Genomic DNA, 26,003 nt, shown 5'->3' on the forward strand with positions numbered 1-26,003 from the left:
GACATTGATTAAGGCAGCCCACCTCTCTGATTCAGAGGGGTTGGGTTAAATGCGGAAGACATATTGCTGTTGAACACATTCAGTTGGACAACTGACGAGGTATCCCCCTTTCCCAGAGCCATATATGGGATGTTTGTTCTCTCCAGTGTAATATTCCTGGAGTCAGCTGGCCCCCAGCGGACCAGACCACTGTCCTGCATCAACACAACTCAGGGATTATCTACTCCTCTATGGTGTGCAGCCCAGAAAGCATTTGGCTTACAATCTGTGGTGCTTCTCATCTCAGCTTTAATTAAGCACAAACCATTGACACACACTGACTGCACAACCCCTCTGTCCTTGGGTAAAGGCCTGCAGGGATGAGAAGATATGTAAACGAAATTAATAAATATATGGGTTGGGTTGATGAAGTAAGGCTGTGTGCTCTGATGAGTTTTGAAACATGTGTTCCGTTAGATTTATACACAGATGACTGGTGACAAAAGAGGGGGTTGTTTTTTTCCACTACTAATTTCTTTGGTGACAATGTGCATCTCTGCGGGTATGACTTAATTGCAGTGGCCTAGGGGCTCAGTAAAACAGGGGGAAAAAGACAGAACAGAAATGTGTCTCAAGTTTGTGCAGCTGTTTTGGTCATAACAGTCAACAAAATGAGAACTCCTCTCTCGCCCTTTGTTATTTGACCACAGCAAGACATAAGAACAATGAAAGACAGACTCTAAAGGAACCTACATAAACACATACTAATGCCCCCAACATGTCAGTAGCATTGGTCTTTAATCACTTTTAATCTAGAGAGTGTAGTTAAATACCTATAGTTTTGAGACCTGCAGCAGATGGGAGGGTGTGGAGTGGACACAGATTACGAGGGCCCGAGACCTAGCTAGCGTAATCCTCTGACCACACTGACACAATCCAATTTATTGCCTTGCTACTTCACCTTTCAAACACAAACTTAACCTGGATCTCTTTTCTAAGTGTAAATGTAGAAAACGGGAGAATTAAACGACAAGAGAGAAGTAAACTACTCCTGTCATTTTGGATGTAAAGGTTGTATTAATTGAGGAGATAGCTTGTGTTACAAACTGCGCTTCAGTGAAGACCATATGAATCCCATCAGCATAGCTTTTAATGCGTTAATCCATGGAGCTGTATCAGCAGCACATAACTTATCTGGGTTTATGATTAGCTCAGCTAGAGCTCACAGACATCTGGTTGCAAACAGTGCCGCAAAGGCCCATTAATCACAATATTTGTAACACTTGACTCATGACCTCATGGAGGTAATGACATTTACGGAGAGGTGTGCTTTTGCCATGTTCTCATTAATTTTAGCATTGAGCAGATGGTGAGCGTGACTGTTCAGTGGTAGACATAGCTTCACATGAACCCACCAGTCTCCAGTGAGGGAACAGACACCTGTCAATCTCTCTCTGAAATGCTATTTTATTCCAATGCAGGACAACATCAGTACATTAACAGGCATGCGGTTTCTATTTCTACATTATAGATATTCAATACATAAACGATTCTATACAAAATATAAAAATATGTGGTACATCATTTACATAGTATTTACATTACTTCCTTAATTTAGTGAATTAATTAATTTAGTTATATACAGTCTATAAACTTGAGTATAATGGTATACACCTAAATCACATTGCATGAAATAGCTGGACCTTACTAAACTGACTGTACCTTACTGTTGCTGAATGGAAATTACATTATTATTACGATTGCACATTGTCTTTGATAAACATGGTGACAGACAAGCAGAACGCAGAGTGAGAGTCAGAGAAATATAATCAGTACTCAGGATAACTTATTCTGAAACATTAAATGGATAAACATGCAAAACATGCTGTCAACGGTTTACCCAACTGCAAATCAAACATTGTCAACCTCACAATACCCAACTTCAGAGGAGCGGCTGTTTCTCTTTTCTGAACAGATGAACTATGTTAGTGTATACTGGGGAGGGAGGGCACATTCTCTTGACTCTTGCCATGTGGCAAATGTTAAGAGATTATGCAATTCTTGCTTTTCCGGCGTTTCCGGGTGTGCAGCTGTCCCCCTCTGCCGCTCATTTGGTGAGGTCCGCCCACCCCCGTGGAGCTGTACTTGTGGAGGAGCTCCTGGCTGCTCAGGTACCTGAGCTGCACGGGCCTGGGGATGGGCTCTCCCAGGAAGTAGCCCTCGTCCTCTGACTCAGACGATGAAGAGCAGGTGGAGCACCACTCGTCCTCATCCTCATAGTCGTCCCATGAGTAGGGCCCGGCGAGGCGGCGGTGGGCACCCGGGTTCTGCAGGGTGAGGTCAGAGGTGGTGCGAGGGCACTGCCTGAACGGCTCCGGCCCCCTGTACCTCCCCCTTGCACCCCCAAACAGGTCCCTGGCGCCCCGGGGAGGGGGGAATTGGTCATAGTCCTCTCTGACTCTCAGCTGGGGCCTCTCCCTGCGCTCAGCGGCCAGGTGCAGGGCATTCTCCGAGCGGGAGCGTCTGGAGCGACGGGACCGGTGGTGGTGGTGTCTACGGCGCTGAGGAGTGTCTTCAGGGGCAGCCATACCCGGGCCCTCTCCTTGTCTCCGGGTGCGCTCGCTGATGGGCGGGAGGCGTGCAGCATTAGCGCTGCTCACCAGGCTGACCCTGTCCTCCTCCTGGTAGGTGAAGCCGGGGGGCAAGCGGCCCATCCCCATGCCAAGGCCTGGGGGCTCACAGTACTGCAGAGGATACTGCACCTGCACCGGGGGCTCCAGCTCCATGTAGGGCTGGCCTGGGGTCAGGCTGCGCAGAGACTCAGAACTGTGGAACTGGACAGAGGAGTTGAGGGTGCCAATGTTGCTCTTCTCTGACACGTTCATGCCAGAGTCTTTGCTCAGGTCGGGCATGGAGAAACGAGACAGGTGCTCCTGGCGCTTCCCTCCTCCATCTGCTGACGTTCCTTCAGAGAGAGAACAGAGGGATTAGTCAGTGGTCAACTTCATCAGTTGTCCTCATTATGATCATTAGGAGTGTGCTGACATTGCTATACTCGTATTCCTAATCGTATCCGTAAGTTGACAGTTCATAGGCGGATCGAATGGTACTCGTGATAGGAAAAACAGAAGTGTTTTAATATACCCAAATAGATGGGGCAAAATGCCCCCTTGCATGTTCTCACTTCAAAAAATCTGCAGATTAGGAGCAGTGCGCAGAGGGGTGGGTGTGTATGTGTCCTCAACTTGCAGTGGGCAGCCAAGTTTGCTGTCACTCAGTCAGAATGTGCATTAGCATTTCATATTTTTTCCCTACCCTTGCCCCACTTGTTAGATATTATGCACATTGATAGCTTGATAGCAAACGTCTTCGCCATGTGATTTATCATAGTAGCAGCAGAAATCTAAATGATCAGACATGAGGAAAAGTGATCGAGTGAAATTATGAAGCGAGTGGATGGAGAAATACAGCTTCACTCTATCCAAATCAGAGCAGCAGAATCAATGTACCGTCCGCCAGTTGAGTTATTCAGAGCACGCACATGACTGACTCAAAGAGAGTACCGTAATGGGAACGCTGTGTCTGACTGACATGAGAAAGATGCTTGTTGGCATATTTGTTTTCTCCTGATCACCGATAATGACAAAAAATACTTGAATCATAATCGTATCCAGAAAATTGCCCATGTTTGTTACGATACTCAATTTGTCGGACTAATTGGCACTCCCCTGAATATCATTACTACATCAAGATAGTAGTAGGTTATAACCATTGATATAATAGACATTACACTCTTATGTGAACGATACTTGTTTCGTTAGCCCCAGATGTAGTATTGTGAGAAATAAAATGTCCTGAGCAGTAAAATATATTGGTTCAAATATAACCACATGAATTCATCTTCACATGATGGTGAATTTTGAATGAGTTACCTGTAGCGTTGGACAGGGTGAGTGACTCCATGGAAACCCTGGGTGTCTGCTCTAGGGGAGTGAGCTGCTCCGTGAAGCTAAGTGCACTGATGGGGTTCCTGCTGCGCCCCATCTGGGGAGGCCCCACCTCCCTGTCCCTCTGGTTCTCCCTTTGGAACACATGCAGACTGACTGAGCGCTTGTCAGAGAAGCCATTGTGGGGTGAGGAGCTGTGGGGTACGTCAACGCTTTGCTGGGGTTTCAGTTTGGGGGGGTAGTAGTTGACTGAGTCCTTGTGGAACCAGTTCTCATTCATAGAGTGGCCCTTCACGGCTGAGATGAGCGGCCTCTTGGGGACACCCGTCTCCTTGGACCTGGGGTCCGGTTGGCTGCCCTGCCCGGGGGAGGTGGAGTTATAAGCAGTCCTGACGTTGCATTGGCTGAGCAGCTGGAGTGGAGTGGGTGTTGCTGTGTGGTCTGATCGGCCCTCGTAAGGGTACGTGTCGCCTCCCTGTCCCTGGCTTTGCCATGCGGGCGGTTCACGGGTCAGACTGGGCGTCTGGCTGGACAGACTCAGCAGGTCCATCTGTAAGGAGAGAGGGTCCACCTCGCCCGAAAACCGCCCCGCCTGACCCCTGTTCTTCCCAGCCTTGGAGCTGCGGTGGGGCTCTCGAGTGGAGCGTGTGCTCTGGAAGGCGGAGTCTGAGGAGTCTGACCCATTAAGCTCACCTCCAAGGCTGCAGGAGCGTGAGCAGAAGATTTGTCCCTGTTTGGGCAGGAAGGGGCGACCTAGGAGGGAGCACTTACAGCGGGCACAGCAAAAACAGCCCTCTGTGGCGTGCCAGTGCTGCCCGTCATACGTCATCTGGCCCTGGTCAATGCCTGCGGGAGAGAGCGGAAAGACTTGTTAGCATATAAGCCAAAATGTCCATGAAAAGGTCCCAATACACTTTACTGTTTTGCTCAGTAATGCTTAGGGTCAATGCCTGCAACAGAAAACCCTCAAGACTAATCATTGTAGAAATACTGTTGCTGGGGAATGTGAAAGAGAAAGTGCTATAAGCAGCTAGGCAAATTGAGGCTAATCAAATACAAAACACGAGCTAAATATTCTAGAGGGAGAACTCATATCCGAATCAAAAGATAACGATATCATCCCTAAACTGGATTTTTTTGTTTTGTTAAAATTGCAGTAGGAAATTATAAGTAAACTTGAGTGAACAAAGGCCTTGGGGCTACGACACTTAGCTGAGTTTAGGGTAAACTCATTATGTACCATGCCTGGCACTGTATAAACACATTGCATTTTAAGTATGTTTGGAATTGCCGGGGAGAATGGTCCTAGGCTAACGGCTGCCATCTGGTTTCAACATGTTTTCTGATGGTTTCAATTTATAATCAGTTTTACTCAAATACTTTCTTTATCCTGTATAACAAATAATTACAGAGCTACATGTCTGTCTGTTGAGGGCCATGCCAGATCACAGCTGGGGATCCTGTTGAGGGATAAACCAGCAGCTCTCTGGACTGAGAGGAACACAGAGCTTGCACTGGGCCAACTGGTGATACGGTGCTGGGTTTACCCTCCGAAATAAACAGAGTTCTCGTACTCAGAACAGGTTTGGTTAACCTACAGAAAATGATCTTATGAAAATGTGTGAAACATGTATCTGCTGAATACATTTGAAATTGTATTGATTTCACACACTGATCTTTTCCCCCTTTGTGAGAACGGTCTTAAGTTCACATAGTCTGTATTTACGGACAATACGGTATCTGCATGCCAGTGTTGCATTAAGTCCTACCCACGGTTACTCTCAGCTAAAAGCAGGTCATCTCTGCACCGTTGCAAATTTCTCCCTGAAATGTTTCTCCAAGCTAAATCCAGGTCATTCCTCTGTTCTCTATTACCATTACAGAAATCCTTCAGCTGAAATAGCGTCAGTGAAATCTAGCTTTGCGTATGCCAGTGCTCTAGCGCTCAAGAGTAGGGTTCACGTATTGGACCTAGGGCCCTGCGTTGGCTCTGATGGATGGGTTGGGTGGGTGGCATACCAATGTGCTCCCCACAGGAGTCACAGTACTCCGCATAGAGGGACTCAAAACAGCTGCAGCAGTAGGGCCGGCCCTCCTTCATGATGTACCGCTGGCCGCCCAGCACCGTCTCACACTCGAAACAGCAGAAGTGCTTCATGTGCCAGTGCCTGCCCTCTGCCTCCGTGCACTCGTCCGCAAAGATGATCTACAGACGGAGAGAGGGAAGAGGGATGGGGAAGGTATCATTTATCATGCGTTTTTTCTCTGAGGCAAGGCCCTGCTCACCCAATTACAGAGAATGACAGGACAAAGACATCAAGGCCTCGCTGCCTGCTGCTGTAGACCTCTCCCTCCCGCATACTGACAGACACTGTCCTACTGTATTACACCACTTTTGCAATCCACTCTTTGGGATCATGTGTATGGAGATCTAATTGAAAACAATGCTTAATCATTCTCATATTATAACAGTGTATTTCAAGACAACACCATATAGGTCTCTTCTGTTTACCCATCTCTAAAACATCCATTGTGTTTTGCAAGGCAGTTTTTTAAAAATGTATTTTTATTTAACCTTTATTTAACTAGGCAAGTCAGATAAAAACAAATTCTTATTTACAATGACGGCCTACCCCGGCCAAATCCTAACCCAGACGATGCTGGGCCAATTGTGCACCGCTCTATGGGACTCCCAATCACGGCCGGTTGTGATACAGCCTGGAATCGAACCAGGGTCTGTAGTGATACCTCAAGCACTGAGATGAAGTGCCTTAGACCGCTGCGCCACTCGGGAGCCCAGTTAGTGTCATAGTATTCAATATAATATTTGCTGGGAAGGCCTATGAAAGGTTTAGTATCAGAGAGGATTGTGACTGCGTGGGTGTACTGTATGTGTGTTTGTGTGCCTGTGGGTGTGTTTAGCGGGGTCTGCTCTCACCTCGTCACAGGCGGAGCAGCGTGGTTTGAGTCTCTCTGCGTGGTGCCGACCACAGTAGATCTTCCCTTCCTGGTAGAAGTAGATGAGGTCCACCAGCAGCTCATCACACATGCTGCACACGAAGCAGCCAGGGTGCCAACACACGCCGTGGCCCGCCCGCGACGCAAACACTGCAATGTCACCTCCGTTTATCTGCCCCCCACACTGAGAGATGGTCAGAGACAGAGATGGTGGAGGGGAGAGATGGGGGAGGAGAAAGAGACATGGTGGAGGAGAGAAAAAAGGGAGGAGGGAGAGGATAGGCAGGGGAGAGGAAGATTAGAGGAGAAGAAAGGTACAGGGAGTGGGAATGAGTGGGGGTAGACAGTGAGAGATGGTAGGGAGGGGAGAAAGGAGGGAGATGGAGTGAAGGAGACAGAGTGACAAAGAGAGAAAGGTCAGGGAGTGCAGCAGAGATTTAGAGGGGTGGGAGAAAGAGGGAGAGGAGAAAGTTACAATCAGGTTATCTAACAGTTGGGGAAACACAAGTCTACCAAGTCTACCATTGGTGAAAGACAGGGTCATGACTTGAATGTGAGGCTCCATTATATGAGCTGCTTTTAAATGTCAGCTGAGCTCTTCACGTGGTGAATCACAATAAAAGTGAGAAATGTCACTGGGTACTTAAGATTCCGTCAGATTCTACCACTGAAGAGATGTGCATGTCCTTCACCTTCATAGTTATTTCCTTTGATAACCTGCTAAAGTTTCTTTCTTTCTTGTGAAAGATCCCTCATAGTGATGTGACTATACACGTATTTCTATCCCATCTCACCAACTATGGCCACCGATGTATAACCTCTACCAGATGTCTGTCCTGCCTCTGCCCTACTCATCATGTGAGTGGCTGTGTGTGCACCAGTCCCAGTCTCACAGGAGTCAGTGTACCTGCTCACAGATCACTCCGGTCATCGTCACAGGAAACGGTCTCACACTGCCGCGGCCCAGATTCTCTCGTTTCCGTTGGTTACTGAAGAGTTTGAGCTCCCGCTTCTCCTCATCGTCCAGAGTGTTACAGTAACGTACCTGGAAAACACACACAGATTGTTAAAATAAATGGCAGCAGAGAAACACAAACTCTGTAGTTTGTTGTAATTATTAAGCTAGAGACACACGTTACAATGTCACAGTGACAAATGACCCCTTTCTAACGTCTGTGTGCCCGGGGGCCCGTGGGGCAGGGGGTCTCACCTCATTGTCGTGGGGGGGCAGCTGATGGAGGAGCTGTTTGATGCGGTGCTTCTCTCCTGGGCTGTTTACATAGGGCACCTTGTCCTCAGGCAGGGAACTGTAATACTGATGAACCTAACAGGAGAGAAACACGCTTGTCAGGCCACGACTACGGTAAGCTGTCAGAGCAGCTAACCGATCGCTGCAGCTGTACACAGCCCATCTGTAAATAACCCATCCAACCAACTGCCTACCTCATCACCATATTTGTTTTTGATTTTCTGCTCTTTTTTTTGCATACCATTATTTCTACTTGCACATCCTCATCTGCACATCTATCACTCCAGTGTAAATTGCTAAATTGTAATTACTTCACCTCTATGGCCTATTTATTGCCTTACCTCCTTACTTCATTTGTACACACTGTATATAGATTTTTCTATTGTGTTATTGACTGTACGTTTGTTTATCCCATGTGTAACTCTGTGTTTCTGTCGCTCTGCTTTGCTTTATCTTGGCCAGGTCACAGTTGTAAATGAGAACTTGTTCTCAACTGGCTTACCTGGTTAAATACAGGTGAAATAAAAATAAATAAATAAATACCAGTGACATGGTACAAAGATTAGCCTACAAGTAGCAAATGAACATTTATTGGAATCATGTAGGCTATTTGAGAAAATAGAACCTTTATATCTGCAGTGTGACCCTAACCCTACCACAAGAACACACATACATGCAGTACATACACACAAGGACACACACACATTTACAATCACTTTGATTTATGACCCTCCGATGCAGTCTTAATGGAATCTGGCCTTTTACTCCCTCCCCGCATGTTGACATGAGAATGCAATGCATTACCCCTCGCCATCACACACACACACACACACACACACACACACACACACACACACACACACACACACACACATACACATACACACACACATACACACACACACACACACACACACACACACACACACACACACACACTCACACACACACACACACACACACACACACACACACACGCACACACACACACACACCATGAATGAACCGTGTGTGTCAGACAGAGGATTAATACTAATCCCACTATTCAAAATGAATGCTACATTCTTTACATTATGCCAGCCAACAATGAACGTCATTTTGGTGAAATGTATTACAGTCTTTCCATTATAGAGTAACAGGGGGGCAGAACAGAATGGCGGCCAGCGGTCTTCAATTGCGGTGATGTCAGGAGCATCGAGGGCCAGAGGATGGAGCAAAAGAAGGCAAAAGAGAGAGAGCGAGAGAGAAGGGGGCCAGAGGTACAGGAGAGGCAATCAATATGTGCTGACCACAGAGCCACAGGCAAGCCCATTTTAATAGCCTATATATCCAATAAATGGATCTTTGGACTGGAACCTATCAGCTTTGTCCTTGGGTGCGATACAAAGGGCCTGCTACCACAACAATAAGGATAGCCCTGAATAATGAAGAAAGTATTCTGCATTTATTAATTACAAATATATACACTACCGTTCAAAAGTTGGGTCACTTAGAAATGTCCTTGTTTTTGAAAGAAAAGCAATTTTTTGTCCATTAAAATAACATCAAATTGATCAGAAATACAGTGTGGACATTGTTAATTTTGTAAATTACTATTGTAATTGGAAACGGCAGATTTTTTATGTAATATCTACATAGGCGTACAGAGGCCCATTATCAGCAACCATCACTCCTGTGTTCCAATGGCACGATGTGTTAGCTAATCCAAGTTTATCATTTTAAAAAGGCTAATTGATCATTAGAAAACCCTTTAGCAATTATGTTAGCACAGCTGAAAACTGTTTTTTTTAATTAAAGAAGCAATAAAACTGGCCTTTAGACTAGTTGAGTATCTGGAGCATTAGCATTTGTGGGTTCGATTACAGGCTCAAAATGGCCAGAAACAAAGAACTTTCTTCTGAAACTCATCAGTCTATTCTTGTTCTGAGAAATGAAGGCTATTTCATGCGAGAAATTGCCATGGAACTGAAGACCTCGTACAACGCTGTGTGCTTGACTTGGAGTCAACATGGGCCAGCATCCCCGTGGAACTCTTTTGGTACCTTGTAGTCCATGCCCCAACAAATTGAGGCTGTTCTGAGGGCAAAAGGGGTTGAAATTCAATATTAGGAAGATGTTCTTAATGCTTGGTACACTCAGTGTATGTATGTCTGTCTGTATGTATGTATGTATGTATAGCCTCTGGATCATCTATAATCTCTGATGTCGAAATTTATACCCAAACCCACTACAACATGTTCTATGACAGCTGGAAATAGTCTGTGATTCTTGGAAATAAAACGAGGTGCATGTTTATTGTGGGTTAGTCTTTTAACTTTTATGCATGTCCAGGGTGAAACGTCCCCCTTTTATAAGTTTGTTCTGCTTTAAGTGCAACTCAATTCCTCTGGTTGTGTTTTGGTTGGCTTGGCTCGTGTCGGCAAGGGATAGGGAATCACAGAAGCGGCTCAGGGATCCTTGCATATTTCATGAAACAACAACTGTGGTCAAGCACTGATAAATCAGAGAACACACAGACACACACCCACGGAGACCAAGCCCTGATAAATCACTGAACGCACGTCCAACAACAACAACTGGCCTATACACTGGAGGCCCAACACACACACTGTGGTAGAGATGTGTGGAGCAGGACACACACCCACACTCCCCAGAGCCAGTTATGACGAGCAGATTAGGATAAGAATAGTAATCAGTGGCATGGAAACTAAATGTACTCAGATTAAATCTGCTTTCTAATTGTACGGAGAATGTATTACTTTTAAAGGGTAAATCAAATGTCAGGGGTTTGGGGTTTATTTTGGAAACCAACAGAACAGAGGCCTCCCCGCACACCTGTTTTTCATCGCTGTTCACTGGCAAGACTGACAGCGTTTAGGACACAATCAAAGACCAGTCCTGAAACATGCAACAGTGAGCGTTTATTGGACATACCATACTTTAACAAAACACCATTGCAACAGCCCATCACGCATGGGCAAGAAGGAAGGACAGGTAAAGAACAAGAAGGCCCGCACACTGTTAAAGCTCCCAAATCGCCACTTTATTGACAACACTATGATCCGAAACGGATCTTCGTCAGGTCAAGACGGAAGGACTGCCATTCCAAAGTACAATGAATGGTAACAGGCTGCCATTTCCTTCAACGTGAGTGTAGACATTGTCTTTACAGCTACAAAAACAATGAAATAGTCAAAGCTTTTTGGTTTCATTTCCTCTTGGATGAGCAAGAAGATTCTTCCTCGTCTCTTGTGACACAAGTTAAAAGCAACAGGAGACAGACTGCGTGATCTGCCTTTCCAACAGCAGAGAGACATCAGTAACGGCTGCTTAGTAACATATTTGGCCTGAACTTCCCTGTATCCTGGCAATGTCCTGACATTTTATTAGCTCTGACATCAAGGGAGAGAGTGTATATTGGCTGGACCTTCCTGAGGCCAGAACCAATAACTTCTCAGCACAGTCAATAATGGCAGTCTTATAAAAATAAGAATAAATAAGAACATGTCTCTTGTAGTTGAAATGCAGTCGAGAATCATTCAGTTTCACATTACCAATACAATTTAGCTACATACATGAATCCAGGCGTTCACATCATTGCAGAGCAAGGGGAAAACATGTTTAGCTATCCCGGAAACACTGTTTGATGGAATGGCTCCCACAGTCTTTGTGGAAAATATGTTACAGAATGGTGACTTGACACCAGTTGAGACTGAATAGGATGCTCCTCTTCCTGACAGAGCAGTGGGACTGGGTCCCTGAGGAGAAACCTAAACCTGGAGCTCAGATTCTACAGATTAACTGGTATTCATCATCTCTCTCTCTCTCTCTCTCTCTCTGTGACTGGGCAGGGCTGGGGTTGGACATTGAAAACATATTTCTATGACTCGACTGACTTGAATGTCAGGTTGGGAAAAGTTAAACCGTATACCTGGATACTCAATGTAAATATGTAACCAGCAGTAAATCCTGCAAAATATAGCCTATTTCCTCAATGCAAAGCCACTCCTATAACTGCAACACGTCCAGTCTTATTGCCCTACTGCTTTAGAAATATATCAGTCAGTCTATCCTTGCCGGTCTCCATTTTGGCAGGCTGGTGTTGAGCTGCTTTTAGGGGGGCTTAATTGACTGGAGGTCACATGTGACCCTTGGGGATGAAAAATGGCGGTGCTCAGCCTTGGGCGACTGAAATGGGGGACTAGTTAACAGAGTATTGACCACCCGATTGCACAAGCAATCAGGCTTCCTTTCAGTTCATCAAGAAAATGAAACTCACATCTATAAAAGGTTTTATTGTCCAATAACAAGCACACACACACACGCACACCTTCGGTACACAAGAGCCTTGTAAAGATGGTTTCTTGGATGCTCACAGGGCATGTAATATATTTCTGCATATCCCAGCTTTAAAGAGTCAACAACGGGCTTGTGAAATCACGAGTAAACAGTTTGCAAGCAGAATTAATGAGATATTCATTCAACCACTGGCATCATATAATCCTTGTAAACCTATCAGCTTACTTGAACACCACACACGCAATATAAGATGGCAAGTAGAACTTTAATCCAACACAGAGGAGATGGAACAGTGAAAGCAAACCATACTCCTGTTTGAGTCCCCGGTGTGTGTGTGTCGATCATACCTGTTCAGGTTTGAGCCCCGGGGGCACCCAGGCATACTCCTCCAGCGCGCAGCCTGAGTCGTCGTCTGAGGTGGAGTTCCTCTGGAAGTCGTACATCAGCTTAGTGATGGTCTTCTCCATCTCCAGAGGCACGGCCGTCACCACATGCTCCTCAAGCGGCACTTACAGTGGACACAGATGTTCCTACAGGACACAGGGACAAAGCAGAAGTCAGTTATCAAAGCTTACAGTGGACACAGATCTTTCTACAGGACACAGGGACAGCGAGCTGAGGTCAGTGATAAGATACCAAAGCTAACATTGAGTGGGCATGTCTTTTCTTCAGGAAGAATAAAAGTGAGAAACTGTTATCCATAGTCAAAGCTTAGTAATATAAAACACTGTCAGCAACCAACCAGGACTTATGCCTTGTACGTATGGCAAAATGTGGGTTGAGTTCAGACCTCTCTCGATGTCCATCTTTGTTTTGAGGGGTTTCCATTGCAAAGTAACAAAGCATGTGAAATCTAATCTCCATGGCAATGAAGCATGTGAAATCTAAACTCCACCCAGTTCAAGGGCCAGGGTTCACATGTTTTACCGAGAGAGTAGGATCTCAGAGACATTCTAGCTCCCACAATCCTCTAGGTAACGCCAGTGAGGACATAATGACAAACTGGTTAGGGAAATGATTCGCCGAGATACTGACAGTGATGGAAAGCAGTACTGTAAATACACATTTCCCCTCCTGTCTTTACAAGGTTAGCTTCAAGCGGTTTCAGATGCTCAGACAGGATAAAAATCTGTTCTCATTAATCAAGAACCATGCAACAGATTAACACACCCACACAAGGTATACGTTTGTTCGCATACAGAACAAGGATTGCAAATGTTTGTAAGAGTGTGGCGCTTCCGTTTTTATGTCCATTCCAATTTAGGTATAGTACATGTGACTAGAGCCTTTTTTCACCCTCACCCTTTAAAACAGAATAAACTAAAGTTGTGAACTAGGCCACACACACACACACACACACACACACACACACACACACACACACACACACACACACACACACACACACACACACACACACACACACACACACACACACACACACACACACACACACACACACACACACACACAGTGAAACTCTGTCCAGGCAGCAGACCCTGTAACCATTGGACACAGAGGGAGGCCCGCGGGTCATATCCACTGACTTCTGCTGCCCCTCAGGCAGCCAATCAAAAACAAATCAAAAGTTTATTGGTCACGTACACAGTTTAGCAGATGTTAAAGCGGGTGCAGGGAAATGCTTATGTTACTAGCTCCTAACAATGCAGTAAAATGTCAAATAATTACACAAATAATCACACACACACAAAAGAAAATGAAGAATTATTTTTTATCAAGAAATGTCGTAACTAATCCAATTAACAAGCCAAATAGCACTGTAACAGTAATCCAAATGCAGTCTATACGTATATACACCAGATGAACCTACACAAGATATACTAAGAATGATATGTACAGGAGTAGATATATTAGAGTGAGCTATGTCAAGAATCCAGTATATAAATAAATATGCGGTGTGTATAAACGGTGTATATAAACGTTGTAACTAAAATAGTAGAAATATTAGAACGAGTAATGTCAATAATTATTTCGACATATTTAAATACACAGTACAAAACACCATGGCAAAATGGATAGAATTGCAGGAAATTAGCTTCTGGAACAGAGTCTGGAATATAAATGTTTGTAAATGGTGTATAGCAGTGGCGGTCGGTAAATTTAAGATGAGGGAGGACGATTTTGAATGAACATGGCCTTTTTTCTACTACAGCATATTGGATGACTGTCATTCATATTCCATTCACCCTGTTCAATGTAACATCGATAGGTTTAAGCTACAACATGATACTAAACATTTTCCTATTCCCACCATGATGTTGCTATAGCCAAGCCTACAAATGAAAGTTTACAACGTAGGTGCACAAATCAAGATAAAAAAAATTGTAATCAAGGTGACAGACAGTGACACATTCAATAACACCTTGCACACTATTGCCTGCATCTAGCTAATCTAGGGTGTAATTAGTCCAACGGTTGCAAATGAGAGTTTCTATTGGACAAATTCAGGTATGTTTATCCCCTTCGTTCCATTTAAGAATAATTTTTCTACAGAATCGGCGGAAGGAATACACACTTGATCACCACAAACACAGTTCACTTTCATAGCAGCCACATAGAAACAGCACAATCATTTTCTTGTTGTATAATTCCTTCTTATCCTCTCACCTTTTCCCTTTGCTTGCGTACTTCAGTGCACAATACAACAGCTGTCTGTGACCAGGCAAAAAAAACAACAAGCCAAACCTTCATACCATAACCGCTATCTGCTACACACAGTCAACATCGTTGTAACTAGAGGTCGACCGATTATGATTTTTCAATGCCGATACCGATTATTGGAGGACCAAAAAAAGCTGATACTGATTAAAATCGTCCGATTTATATATATATATATATATATATTTTTTTTTTTATATACATATATTTGTAATAATGACAATTACAACAATACTGAATGAACACTTTATTTTAAATTAATATAATATATAAATATCTATTTAATCTATTTAGTCTGAAATAAATAATGAAACATGTTTAATTTGGTTTAAATAATGCAAAAACACAGTGTTGGAGAAGAAAGTAAATGTGCAATATGTGCCATGTAAAAAAGCTAATGTTTAAGTTCCTTGCGCAGAACATACAGTTGAAGTCGGAAGTTTACATACACTTAGGTTGGAGTCATTAAAACTCGTTTTTTAACCACTCCACAAATTTCTTTTTAACAAACTATAGTTTTGGCAAGTAGGTTAGGACATCTACTTTGTGCATGACACAAGTCATTTTACAACAATTGTTTACAGACAGATTATTTCACTGTATCACAATTCCAGTGGGTCAGAAGTTTGCATACACTAAGTTGACTGTGCCTTTAAACAGCTTGGCAAATTCCAGAAAATTATGCCATGGCTTTAGAAGCTACTAATAGGCTAACTGACATCATTTGAGTCAATTAGAGGTGTACCTGTGTATGTATTTCAAGGCATACTGTAACGTCTCTCGTCGGAAGGCATGGACAAAAGCGCAGCGTGGTAAGTGTTCATGATTTTTTATTTCACAAAAACACTCGAACAAAATAACAAAGTGAAAAACCGAAACAGTTCTGTCAGGTGCAGACACTAAACAGACACTAACTACCCACAAAACACAGGTGGGAAAAAGGCTGCCTAAGTATGATTCCCAATCAGAGACAACGATAGACAGCTGCCTCTGATTGGGAAACACACTCGGCCAAAAACAAAGAAATAGAAAACATAGAAATAAAGAAATAGAATGCCCACCCTAGTCACACCCTGGCCTAACCAAAATAGAGAACAAAAGCCTCTCTATGGCCAGGGCGTGAAACATACCTTCAAACTCAGTGCCTCTGCTTGACATCATGGGAAAATCAAAAGAAATCAGCCAAGACCTCAGAAAATTGTAGACCCCCACAAGTCTGGTTCATCCTTGGGAAAAATTTCCAAACGCCTGAAGGTACCACGTTCATCTGTACAAACAATAGTATGCAAGTATAAACACCATGGGACCAGCCGTCATACTGCTCAGGAAGGAGACACATTCTGTCTCCTAGAGATTAACGTACTTTGGTGCAAAAAGTACAAATCAATCCCAGAACAACAGCAAAGGACATTGTGAAGATGCTGGAGGAAACAGGTACAAAAGTATCTATATCCAAAGTAAAACGAGTCAAATATGGACATAACCTGAAAGGCCGCTCAGCAAGGAAGAAGCCACTGCTCCAAAACCACCAGAAAAAAGCCAGACTACGGTTTGCAACTGCACATGGGGACAAAGATCGTACTTTTTGGAGAAATCTCCTCTGGCCTGATGAAATAAAAATAGAATTGTTTGGCCATAATGACCATCGTTATGTTTGGAGGAAAAAGGGGGAGGCTTGCAAGCCGAAGAACACCATCCCAACCGTGAAGCACGGGGGTGGCAGCATCATGTTGTGGGGGTGCTTTGCTGCAGGGGGGACTGGTGCAATTCACAAAATAGATGGCATCATGAGGAATGAAATCATGAGGAATGAAAATTGTGGATATATCGGTCAGGAAGTTAAAGCTTGGTCGCAAATGGGTCTTCCAAATGGACAATGACCCCAAGCATACTTCCAAAGTTGTGGCAAAATGGCTTAAGGACAACAAAGTCAAGGTATTGGAGTGGCCATTACAAAGTCCTGAAAAATCATGTGCAAGCAAGGAGGCCTACAAACGTGACTCAGTTACACCAGCTCTGTCAGGAGGAATGGGCCAAAATTCACCCAACTTATTGTGGGAAGCTTGTGGAAGGCTACCCGAAACATTTGATCCAAGTTAAACAATTTAAAGGCAATGCTACCAAATACGAATTGAGTGCATGTAAATCTCTCTCTCTCTCTCGCTCTCAGTTCATACTGCAAGAGCTCTGACAACTCCTGAAGTTGTCATGACTCCTGTGTAAGTCTATGGAAGGGGGCAAGAACCGTGAGCCTCCTAGGTTTTGTATTGAAGTCAATGTATCCAGAGGAGGACGGAAGCTAGCTGTCCTCCGGCTACTCAATGGTTCTACCCCAGAGAGCGCTGTTGAAGCTACTGTAGACTTTCATTGCAAAACAGTGTGTTTTAATCAATCATTTGGCGACGTGAATATATTTTGTATAGTTTTATCTAAAAATTATAACTTTGTTTCACTATTTTAATTTTTATGAAATTCACTTAAGAGGATGGTCTTCCCCTACCTCCTCTGAGGAGCCTCCACTGGTGTATAGCGACAGTATGTGAATAGAAAAGGTGTACAGCAGTAGTTACAGCCTTCAAAAAGTATTCATATCCCTTGACTTATTCCACATTTTGTTGTGTTACAGCCTGAATTCAAAATGCTTTATCTTGGCCAGGTCGCAGTTGCAAATGAGAACTTGTTCTCAACTAGCCTACCTGGTTAAATAAAGGTGAAATAAAAAAAATAGATTCAAAACATTAAGTTCTCACCCATCTACAGATAATAACCCGTAATGACAAAGTGGAAACATTTGTAGAAATTTGTGCAAATGTATTTAAAATTAAATACAGGAATACCACATTTACATAGGTATTCAGACCCCCGAGTCAATACTTTGTAGAAACACCTTTGGCAGCGATTACAGCTGTGACACCTTCTGGGTGAGTCTCTAAGAGCTTTCCACACCTAGATTGTGCAACTTTTTTCCCATTTTTCTTTTCAAATTCTTCAAGCGCTGTCAAATGAGTTCCTGATTATTGCTAGACAACCATTTTCAGGTATTTCCATAGATTTTCAAGTAGATTTAAGTAAAAACTAACTCGGCCACTAAGGAACATTCACTGTCTTTTTGGTAAGCAACTCCAGTGTATATTTGGCTTTGTGTTTTAGGTTATTGTCCTGTTGAAAGGTGAATTCATCTCCCAGTGTCTGGTGGAAAGCAGACTGAACCATGTTATCCTCTAGGATTTTGCCTGTGCTTAGCTCCATTCTGTTTATTTTTTAAGTCGATTACAAGCATACCCATAACATCATGCAGCCATCACTATGCTTGAAAATATGGAAAGTGGTACTCAGTAATGTGCTGTATTGGAATTGCCACAAACATGACACTTTGTATTCAGGACAAAAAGCGTATTGCTTTGTCACATTTTTTTGCACTATTACTTTAGTTCTTTGTTGCAAAAAGGATGTATGTTTTGGAATATTTTTATTCTGTAAATGCTTTCTTCCATTCACTCTGTCATTTAGGTTAGTTTTGTGGAGTCACTACAATGTTGATCCATCCTCAGTTTTCTCCTATTACAGCCATTAAACTCTGTATCTGTTTTAAAGTCACCATTGGCCTAATGGTGAAATCCCTGAGAGGTGTCCTTCCTCTCCGTCAACTGAGTTAGGAAGGATGCCTGTATCTTTGTAGTGACTGGGAACATTGATACGCCATCCAAAGTATAATTAATAACTTCACCATGCTCAAAGGGATATTCAATGTCAGATTTGTTTTACTTGTACCAATCTACCAATAGGTGCCCTTTTGAAAGGCATTGGAAAATCTTCCTGGTCTTTGTGATTGAATCTGTGTTCACTGCTCGACTGAGGGAACTTACAGATAATTGTGTGTGGGGTACAGAGATGAGGTAGTAATTGAAAAATCATATGTTAAACATTATTATTGCACACAGAGTGAGTCCATGCAACTTATTATGTGACTTGTTAAGCACATTTTTACTACTGAACTTATTTTGGATTGCTATAAAAGGGGTTGATTACTTATTGACTCAAGACATTTCAGCTTTTCATTTGTAAATTACCTTTTGACATTATGGGGTATTGTGTGTAGGCCATTGACACAAAATCTAAATGTAATACATTTTAAATTCAGGCAGTAACACAACAAAATGTGGAGAAAGTCAAGGGGTTTGAATCCTTTCTGAAGGCAATACAGTATATGCTAGAATACAATATATACATATAAAGGGGGTAAAACACTATGTAAACATTATTAAAGTGACCAGTGTCCAATGACTATGTACATAGGGCAGCAGTCTCTAAGGTGCAGAGTAGAGTATCGGGTGGTATCCGGCTAGTGACATGTCTAAGGTTCAGGGCAGGGTACTCCATCCCCTTACACAGACAGACGCCGGGTGGGCAGCACAGGATAAGGAACAGGGGTTTAGACTTCTTTGACGGAAAGAAAGAGACAGAGAGACTCTTACATGCAAACCTCACCGGCCACGTTGCGTGCGTGAGCGTTGCAAAATATATTTACACACGTTATTCAGTCCTTTCTCCCACACCGCTCGCGCACAAGTGTCTGTGTAGCCAAGCCCTAAAATAGAACTTGATTATGCAAGTCCCCTCCTTATTGTATATCAGGAAGATACAAACCCACATGGATGCTTGAAAGACAAACGAGGAGAGCAACAGCTAGCTGACTAAATGTCCTGAATGTTTCATGTGTGTTTCGACCTGCCCCCAAATTAACATAATATACAGTGCTTGACCTACAGTGCTTGGACTGAAATAGGTACTGGTATTAATTTTGGGTGCCAGTATTGTTTACATGTAGGTGCATGAGCTCCACAATACTTTTGAGCTAATGTTCTATAAAAGGAATAGGAGCTTAAGCAGTAGAAATGTGAGGTGCCGGTACTCAGCTCCGGTGAGCACCTGTCCAAGTCGAGCACTGGTTAAATAAACTAGTGATGCATGGCTGGGGACCACTACATAAATCTCTGCTTCTTCACTACCCTTGGGCAAGGGCAATCTACCTGATCTCCTGGAGGCGATTGGCTTCAGAGCAGTGTGCATGAATATTAAATCAACATATGAATGAATACTGAAATGCCAAGACATCTCTTCTATGAATATTGATGGGAGCGGTAAGTAGTACATGGAGCCAGGCCTTGGTTTGCAGACTAAGTCATCAGCTCTCTGACAACCAGCCCGTCCATACAGGAGAGGGGAGAATTAAACAGCCCATCCTAGCAGTAGGACACCTAGCCTGGGGCTACAGAGTCCTCTCATTACAATACAGCAGATCTCCATCATTACTAATGGATGTGGGATTAAGAGGAGACACATGTACGTAAACAATGTACAAAAAATCTAGTTGTTTCAACTAATTATTATAAAATGTACTGATTCCAGTCTTTTTAGTTTCCTCAACTTTTCGATCAAAGTGTTTATTTTTTATTTTGATTGAATATTAAAACATACAATCTACTTGCAGTGAACATTTACATTAAGTCATCAAACAGACTCCCATCCAGAGCGACCCACAGAAGCAACCAGGGTCAACGCCCTGCCCAAGGGCACGTTTAAAGATCTCCCACAAAGTCAAAACATGGACCCGAACCAGCCACCTATCCACCACATAAATCATAACAGCAAGGCCAACTGAATACGTTTGAGTGCATGTATGGCACTATTTACAAAGTAAATCTCAGTTCTGTTAAAAGTAAAGTAAAACTATTTTATTTATCATAGTGATTAGGGATTAACATTAACACAGAGTAATATGCCCCACTAACATTAGACAACTATACAGAAAACCTTTAAATTGCTGAAATAAGTCAATCAAATGAGTAGTCAGATGAACTGATAATTGACACAGACATGGTTGCGAAGCAGGAAGATCCCAGGTGAGGTGTTGAATAGTCATTACTGTATACATGCACAATGTAATCTTGTTGCTCAAATATGTAAGTTGAAAACATTGTATGTCAAAGCACCGTCTGTGTGTAACTAGTTCCACAGCCATTTTTTTATGAAGAAAATACAAAATAATAAAATCTAGTTGAATGAACATATGAGTCAAGTTGAGCAAACACATCATTTTAAGTTAACTTAATTTGTGCCGAAGTTCTCTCAAGTTGGAGTTTGCGCCAACTAAAAATGTTAAGTTCAGGTAACACTTTGACCGAAAAGTAGAACCAGTGACTTAATAATTTTACAGTATGCACATATATGCACACACACTAACATACTGAATGTACGTTAGAACACGGAGAGATGATTCAGAGGGTACAAAAACATGACAAATAAAATAGAAAAAAACATTACACACACATCTCCCACTCCTTTTCATGCTAGGGGCTCATTCTGCCTTTGGATGGAGAACGGGCTTGGAGATAGGGGTTTAAATATAGCCTGGAGGAGTACATTGGGCATGGAGGAGAGTGTTTCACACTGCATTCCCGGTTAGAGTGTCTCTGTTTTAAAATGATACAGACAGAGGCCTTACAAACAGGCCCAACCCAATTGTTCTCATTGTCTTTGAACTGGACATGGCAGCACGAGGTTTGGAGTCCCATGGGACCAGTGAGCCTGTCTCTCTCCAGATGTATGGGGCCATCATCCAGTGATTCACCTTCCAAACATCTGATCTCCCTGCATCAGGATTGGCAGAGATATGCCCAGGGCCTAAACCCCTGATTTACAACAAGGTGCACATCACTGGGATTTCTATCCTGAAACACTACCCCATGTTACACTGGTCATCTACATGACTTCAATACAAGTCAAGTACATAACCAACGCCTTCTAAAAAAAACTCCACAAAGTAAAAGGTAGGAAAATGAAGTAGACTGGCCTTTCCTCTCCTGGGGCAGATAAAGCCTTCCATGGGCAGAGCAGAACACCGCAGGAAGCTTCTAATGACTGGAAGGTATCTGAGTGGACAGTAATCCCTGAGACTGTGATGTAAGCAAACAATCATTCACCACCACAGTGTTAATCATTGCATTGCTCCTCTACATCACCCTGGCAACAGCCAAGTTAAACAGCTACACTCTGACACACTGCACAGTCAGACACACCAACCGTAAAGACTCTGTCCACTGGTGAACCTAACGCCCAAGAAATGACTGACCCACACACAGACAAGTTCTTACTAGACTAGAGATACCTATTGTTTTGTTTTCAGTATTATTCACCACTGTGGGACTCTTAATAACCACCTATGGACTGGTACAAATCCTCTGAGATACTGGTACAAATCCTCTGAGATACTGGTACAAATCCTCTGAGATACTGGTACAAATCCTCTGAGATACTGGTACAAATCCTCTGAGATACTGGTACAAATCCTCTGCCAACTCAGGGACATCTCAAGAGGTTGGGTTGAGTGGTGGTGCCATTAATTTAACTAACCCAATATTAACAGGTTCGTTTGCCATAGGGCAAGGTGTCATCCAGGCTCTTAAACACCTCCTCTGAAGTGTTCAACACATCCACAACCCTTGTCTTCCTGAAAAACAGCCATGGAGCTGAGTGGGCTTGATGTGGTATCCGAAAGGAACCCCATTCCAGACTAATTCCAGAGCAGCTCCCAGAACCGCTACTGCTTTTCCGTGTCATCATTCCAGACAGCATGTTTAAATGGCAGCTCAGAGGAGAGGAGAAAAGGGTTCAGAGGAACAGCTGGAGGCAGGCAGCAGCCAAATTTCTATTATTTCTGCTTCTTTTGTTTTCTCTGGACAGGCAGGGAAAATAGGAGGACTGATTATTTCTCTATTTTTTAAATGCCTTTTGTTCTAAGATCAGATGGGCATTTCCTTTCAGTGTATTTAGTCTTAATTTGTCCTAATTTGGTCATTTATTGAAGCAGACATGTTCAGCTTTAATCAGTGTTAAACTGGATTGCACTACATACCAAAGAGGAATCAAACAAAAAAAAGGTGTTTATTAGTAGCTAATTACTGGCGACTCAATCCAATATATTCAACCTAATGGAGATTAGGCCTGCACCCACCTGCCGCAAGAAATAATAATCCATAAACCATTATTCTTGTCCAACGCATACATTGACTGAACACTATCGCAGAATGTACTTAATCTCACTACACTGCATCTTTATGGAATTTGTAAAGGTTTAGTGTCAGAAGTGCAGGAAGTGAGAGAGGACTAGATATTTATGTAACATCTAACTGAGGATGGCAGCTTTATACCAGATGATCATGTTACTTATTGATAAGTGTTACTTGTTCGGTAACTGCTACTGGGACAGATGCATGGTATGTCACATGGGGGCAGGTTTTCAGGCTCCTGAGACCTCAGTCCTTATATGGAACTTTAGCTATGCTGTTCTCATGAGATATTGTCAAGCTGTCATTGGGGAACCCATCTGTGCAAATGATCAGCAAGTTTGAAATGCTGACAAACACAACTAGTCTAAACATGGCTTAAAACAGTGGACCAGATTAAACAATTTCATGGTGTTGAAAGGGGATGGTCAAAAACCGACCTGACATTATTTTGCACATCAAGACTGATAAGATGGTTGGTTGCCTATGAGCCGAGGCTACCTGTAGTCTAAATGTCTGTTTCAGAGCAATGCAGCCTGATATCTCCATTACCCCTGGACTCTCGGGCCAGCTGCTGGAGTGTCCCATTATTCATTATTCCCCAAAATCCGTTCATATGCTAATACAAAATGACCTATCCTGACTCAATCAATCCCGCGGCCGGCCAGGTCCAGACCATAGAGGCAACACAACAAAGACTAATCCCACTGAAAAAAACGGGTTAGCTTGACCGCCGCGCCACGAAGAGTAGAAAGAGAAAATTGATAACAACACATCCATTACGGAGGATAGCCTATGAGTCAGTAAGGTGAAGATTAGTGAGACTGTTAGTGCAACTATTGCGTACGAGCAAAAAAAAATTAACGTTCAAATAAAAAATTATATTACAGAATAATCTGTGTAGTTGCAATGTACATATGTTTGCTAGTTCTAAATCATGAATAGGCCTACCTAGTCGTTAAAATACATTTAAACTCATACCTCATTGATGTTGATATGATTGAGTTTAAATCGAGCACACCACGAATGAGCCACATAGACTACATTGTAGCACACATCTTGCAGTCAGGAAATATCAAACCCTTTTTAAAACACGATCTTTCAACGGCAGTAAAAGTTCACTCAAACTGGCAATGTTGAGTAAACTTAGCCACAGTTTAAAACCTGAAATAGATCCTGTCTTGAAGGTCCGGACACAACAGCGCGCAAAAATAGCCTTGTCAGCTGTGTAAATAACAGACTGATACAAAATAACAGAGCCACAAACGGTAAAATGTAGTCAATGCTTACCTTATCTATCACCAAGTAGGTGTGAGGGAGAGCATGGCTATGCACCCGGTGATAATAGCTTTCAACCACACTTTCCTCATTGCAAGCCTTTTCATAGTCTACTATTCCTGCGACACAATTTTACGAATCCTGCACTCTCACTCTCTGGTCAGTGCGAAGGCGCAATCTGTTCCTCTAGGCTACTGTCCTCTTCGCTCTGCGAGCCTTTTTGTCAAGCTGTTCTGCAAACACATTCACCAAGCGCAAGGATTGGTAAAGCGACACAAAACCCAATAAGCGGTTAAACACAAATACCCCTACATTTAGTCCACCTACATTGAGATAATGCAATAGCCTTAACTTTGTAGGTTACGTTTCGAACTAATCCAAAACAATAATTTACGGAGGCAGCAACAGAAAGCTAGAAAGTTAAAAAACGATCCATAGGGACTCCTTTACCGTATGCGCTTAAGGAGCGCTGAGCAGGGGACTTACTCGCCCTGAGTGACTGGCTGAATAACGGAGTAGCCTGTCCTTGCCAGGACCACCGCCCCTCCCCTCCCGAATGCTAATGACCATCCGTGATGTCAGCAAGTCACCGTCCCAACACTGGTATAATTAGCGGCGTGAATGACTGGTGTTTTGGAGTCATTTGCATGCAAATTAAACAATTTTACTGAATCAACTGCCCCAGGGCAGCCAGCTAGAGAGCGAGATAGGGAATAGAAGGACCGTGCGGTATTGGAGGGATTGCCAAAGACTTCAGCCACCCTAGTCATAAGACTGTTCTCTCTGCTACCGCACGGCAAGCGGTACCGGAGCGCCAAGTCTAGGTCCAAAAGCCTTCTTAACAGCTTCTACCCCTACGCCATAAGACTCCTGAACAGCTAATCAAACGGCTCCCAAACTATTTGCATTGTCCCCCCCCCACCCCATTTTTACACTGCTGCTACTCTCTGTTTATTACATATGCAGTCATTTTACCTCTACCTGCATGTACATATTACCTCAATTACCTTGACTAACTGGTGCCCCTGCACATTGACTCTGTACCGGTATCCTCTATATGTAGCCTCGCTACTGTTATTTTATTGTTGCTCATCAATTATTTGTTCATTTCTATTTTCTTATTTTTTAAATATTTTTTTTAACTTCAGTTTATTTTAGTAAATACTTTCTTTACACATGTTCTTATTAAAACTGTTGGTTAAGGTAAGGGCTTGTAAGTAAGCATTTCACTGTAAGGTGAAATATACCTGTTGTATTCGGTGCATGTGACAAACATTGATTTGATTTGTAAACAAAATGCATAACAATTACCAATAGAATGGAGGAGAATGGAGAAGGGTTATAGATAGCCTATAGCTTACACAACACTAGTGTGGAATAGAGTAAGGTAACCAAACTGTTTTTGTATTTTATTAGGATCCCCATTAGCTGTTGCAAAAGCAGAAGCTACTCTTCCTCCTGCCCTTATTTCCCAATACACTGTAGCCTAAGAGGTCCTATTATATACTGCTTAGTTAGTTATCAAATGTTTATCAACAGATTTAGAAG

The 26,003-nt window shown here is 43.0% G+C and overlaps 1 protein-coding gene across 1 annotated transcript; it reads right to left on the reverse strand.

Annotated features, from left to right (window-relative positions):
* Nucleotides 1-1,462: 1,462 nt before the first annotated feature.
* Nucleotides 1,463-24,897, reverse strand: LOC120024795 (prickle-like protein 2). The gene is made up of 8 exons (XM_038969097.1): nucleotides 24,468-24,897; nucleotides 12,780-12,962; nucleotides 8,095-8,208; nucleotides 7,792-7,929; nucleotides 6,865-7,068; nucleotides 5,946-6,132; nucleotides 3,912-4,772; nucleotides 1,463-2,944 (listed from the first exon to the last, which is right to left on the reverse strand). The coding sequence occupies exons 2-8, from the start codon at nucleotides 12,897-12,899 to the stop codon at nucleotides 2,022-2,024; spliced, it is 2,547 nt and encodes an 848-aa protein (XP_038825025.1). The 5' UTR covers nucleotides 12,900-12,962; nucleotides 24,468-24,897; the 3' UTR covers nucleotides 1,463-2,021.
* Between the last annotated feature and the right edge of the window lie 1,106 nt (nucleotides 24,898-26,003).

The sequence above is a fragment of the Salvelinus namaycush genome, chromosome 2, assembly GCF_016432855.1.
Source record: "Salvelinus namaycush isolate Seneca chromosome 2, SaNama_1.0, whole genome shotgun sequence".
Lineage (NCBI taxonomy): Eukaryota > Metazoa > Chordata > Actinopteri > Salmoniformes > Salmonidae > Salvelinus > Salvelinus namaycush.

Bases quoted from the DNA above. Each gene is read 5' to 3' on its own strand.
- LOC120024795 (XM_038969097.1), bottom strand. From the start codon at position 12,899: ATGGAGAAGACCATCACTAAGCTGATGTACGACTTCCAGAGGAACTCC. The intron at 7,930-8,094 runs GTGAGACCCCCT...TGTGTTTTCCAG, and splicing joins TGCCCCCCCACGACAATGAG to GTACGTTACTGTAACACTCT. The intron at 7,069-7,791 runs GTACACTGACTC...ACCATCTCTCAG, and splicing joins CCGGAGTGATCTGTGAGCAG to TGTGGGGGGCAGATAAACGG.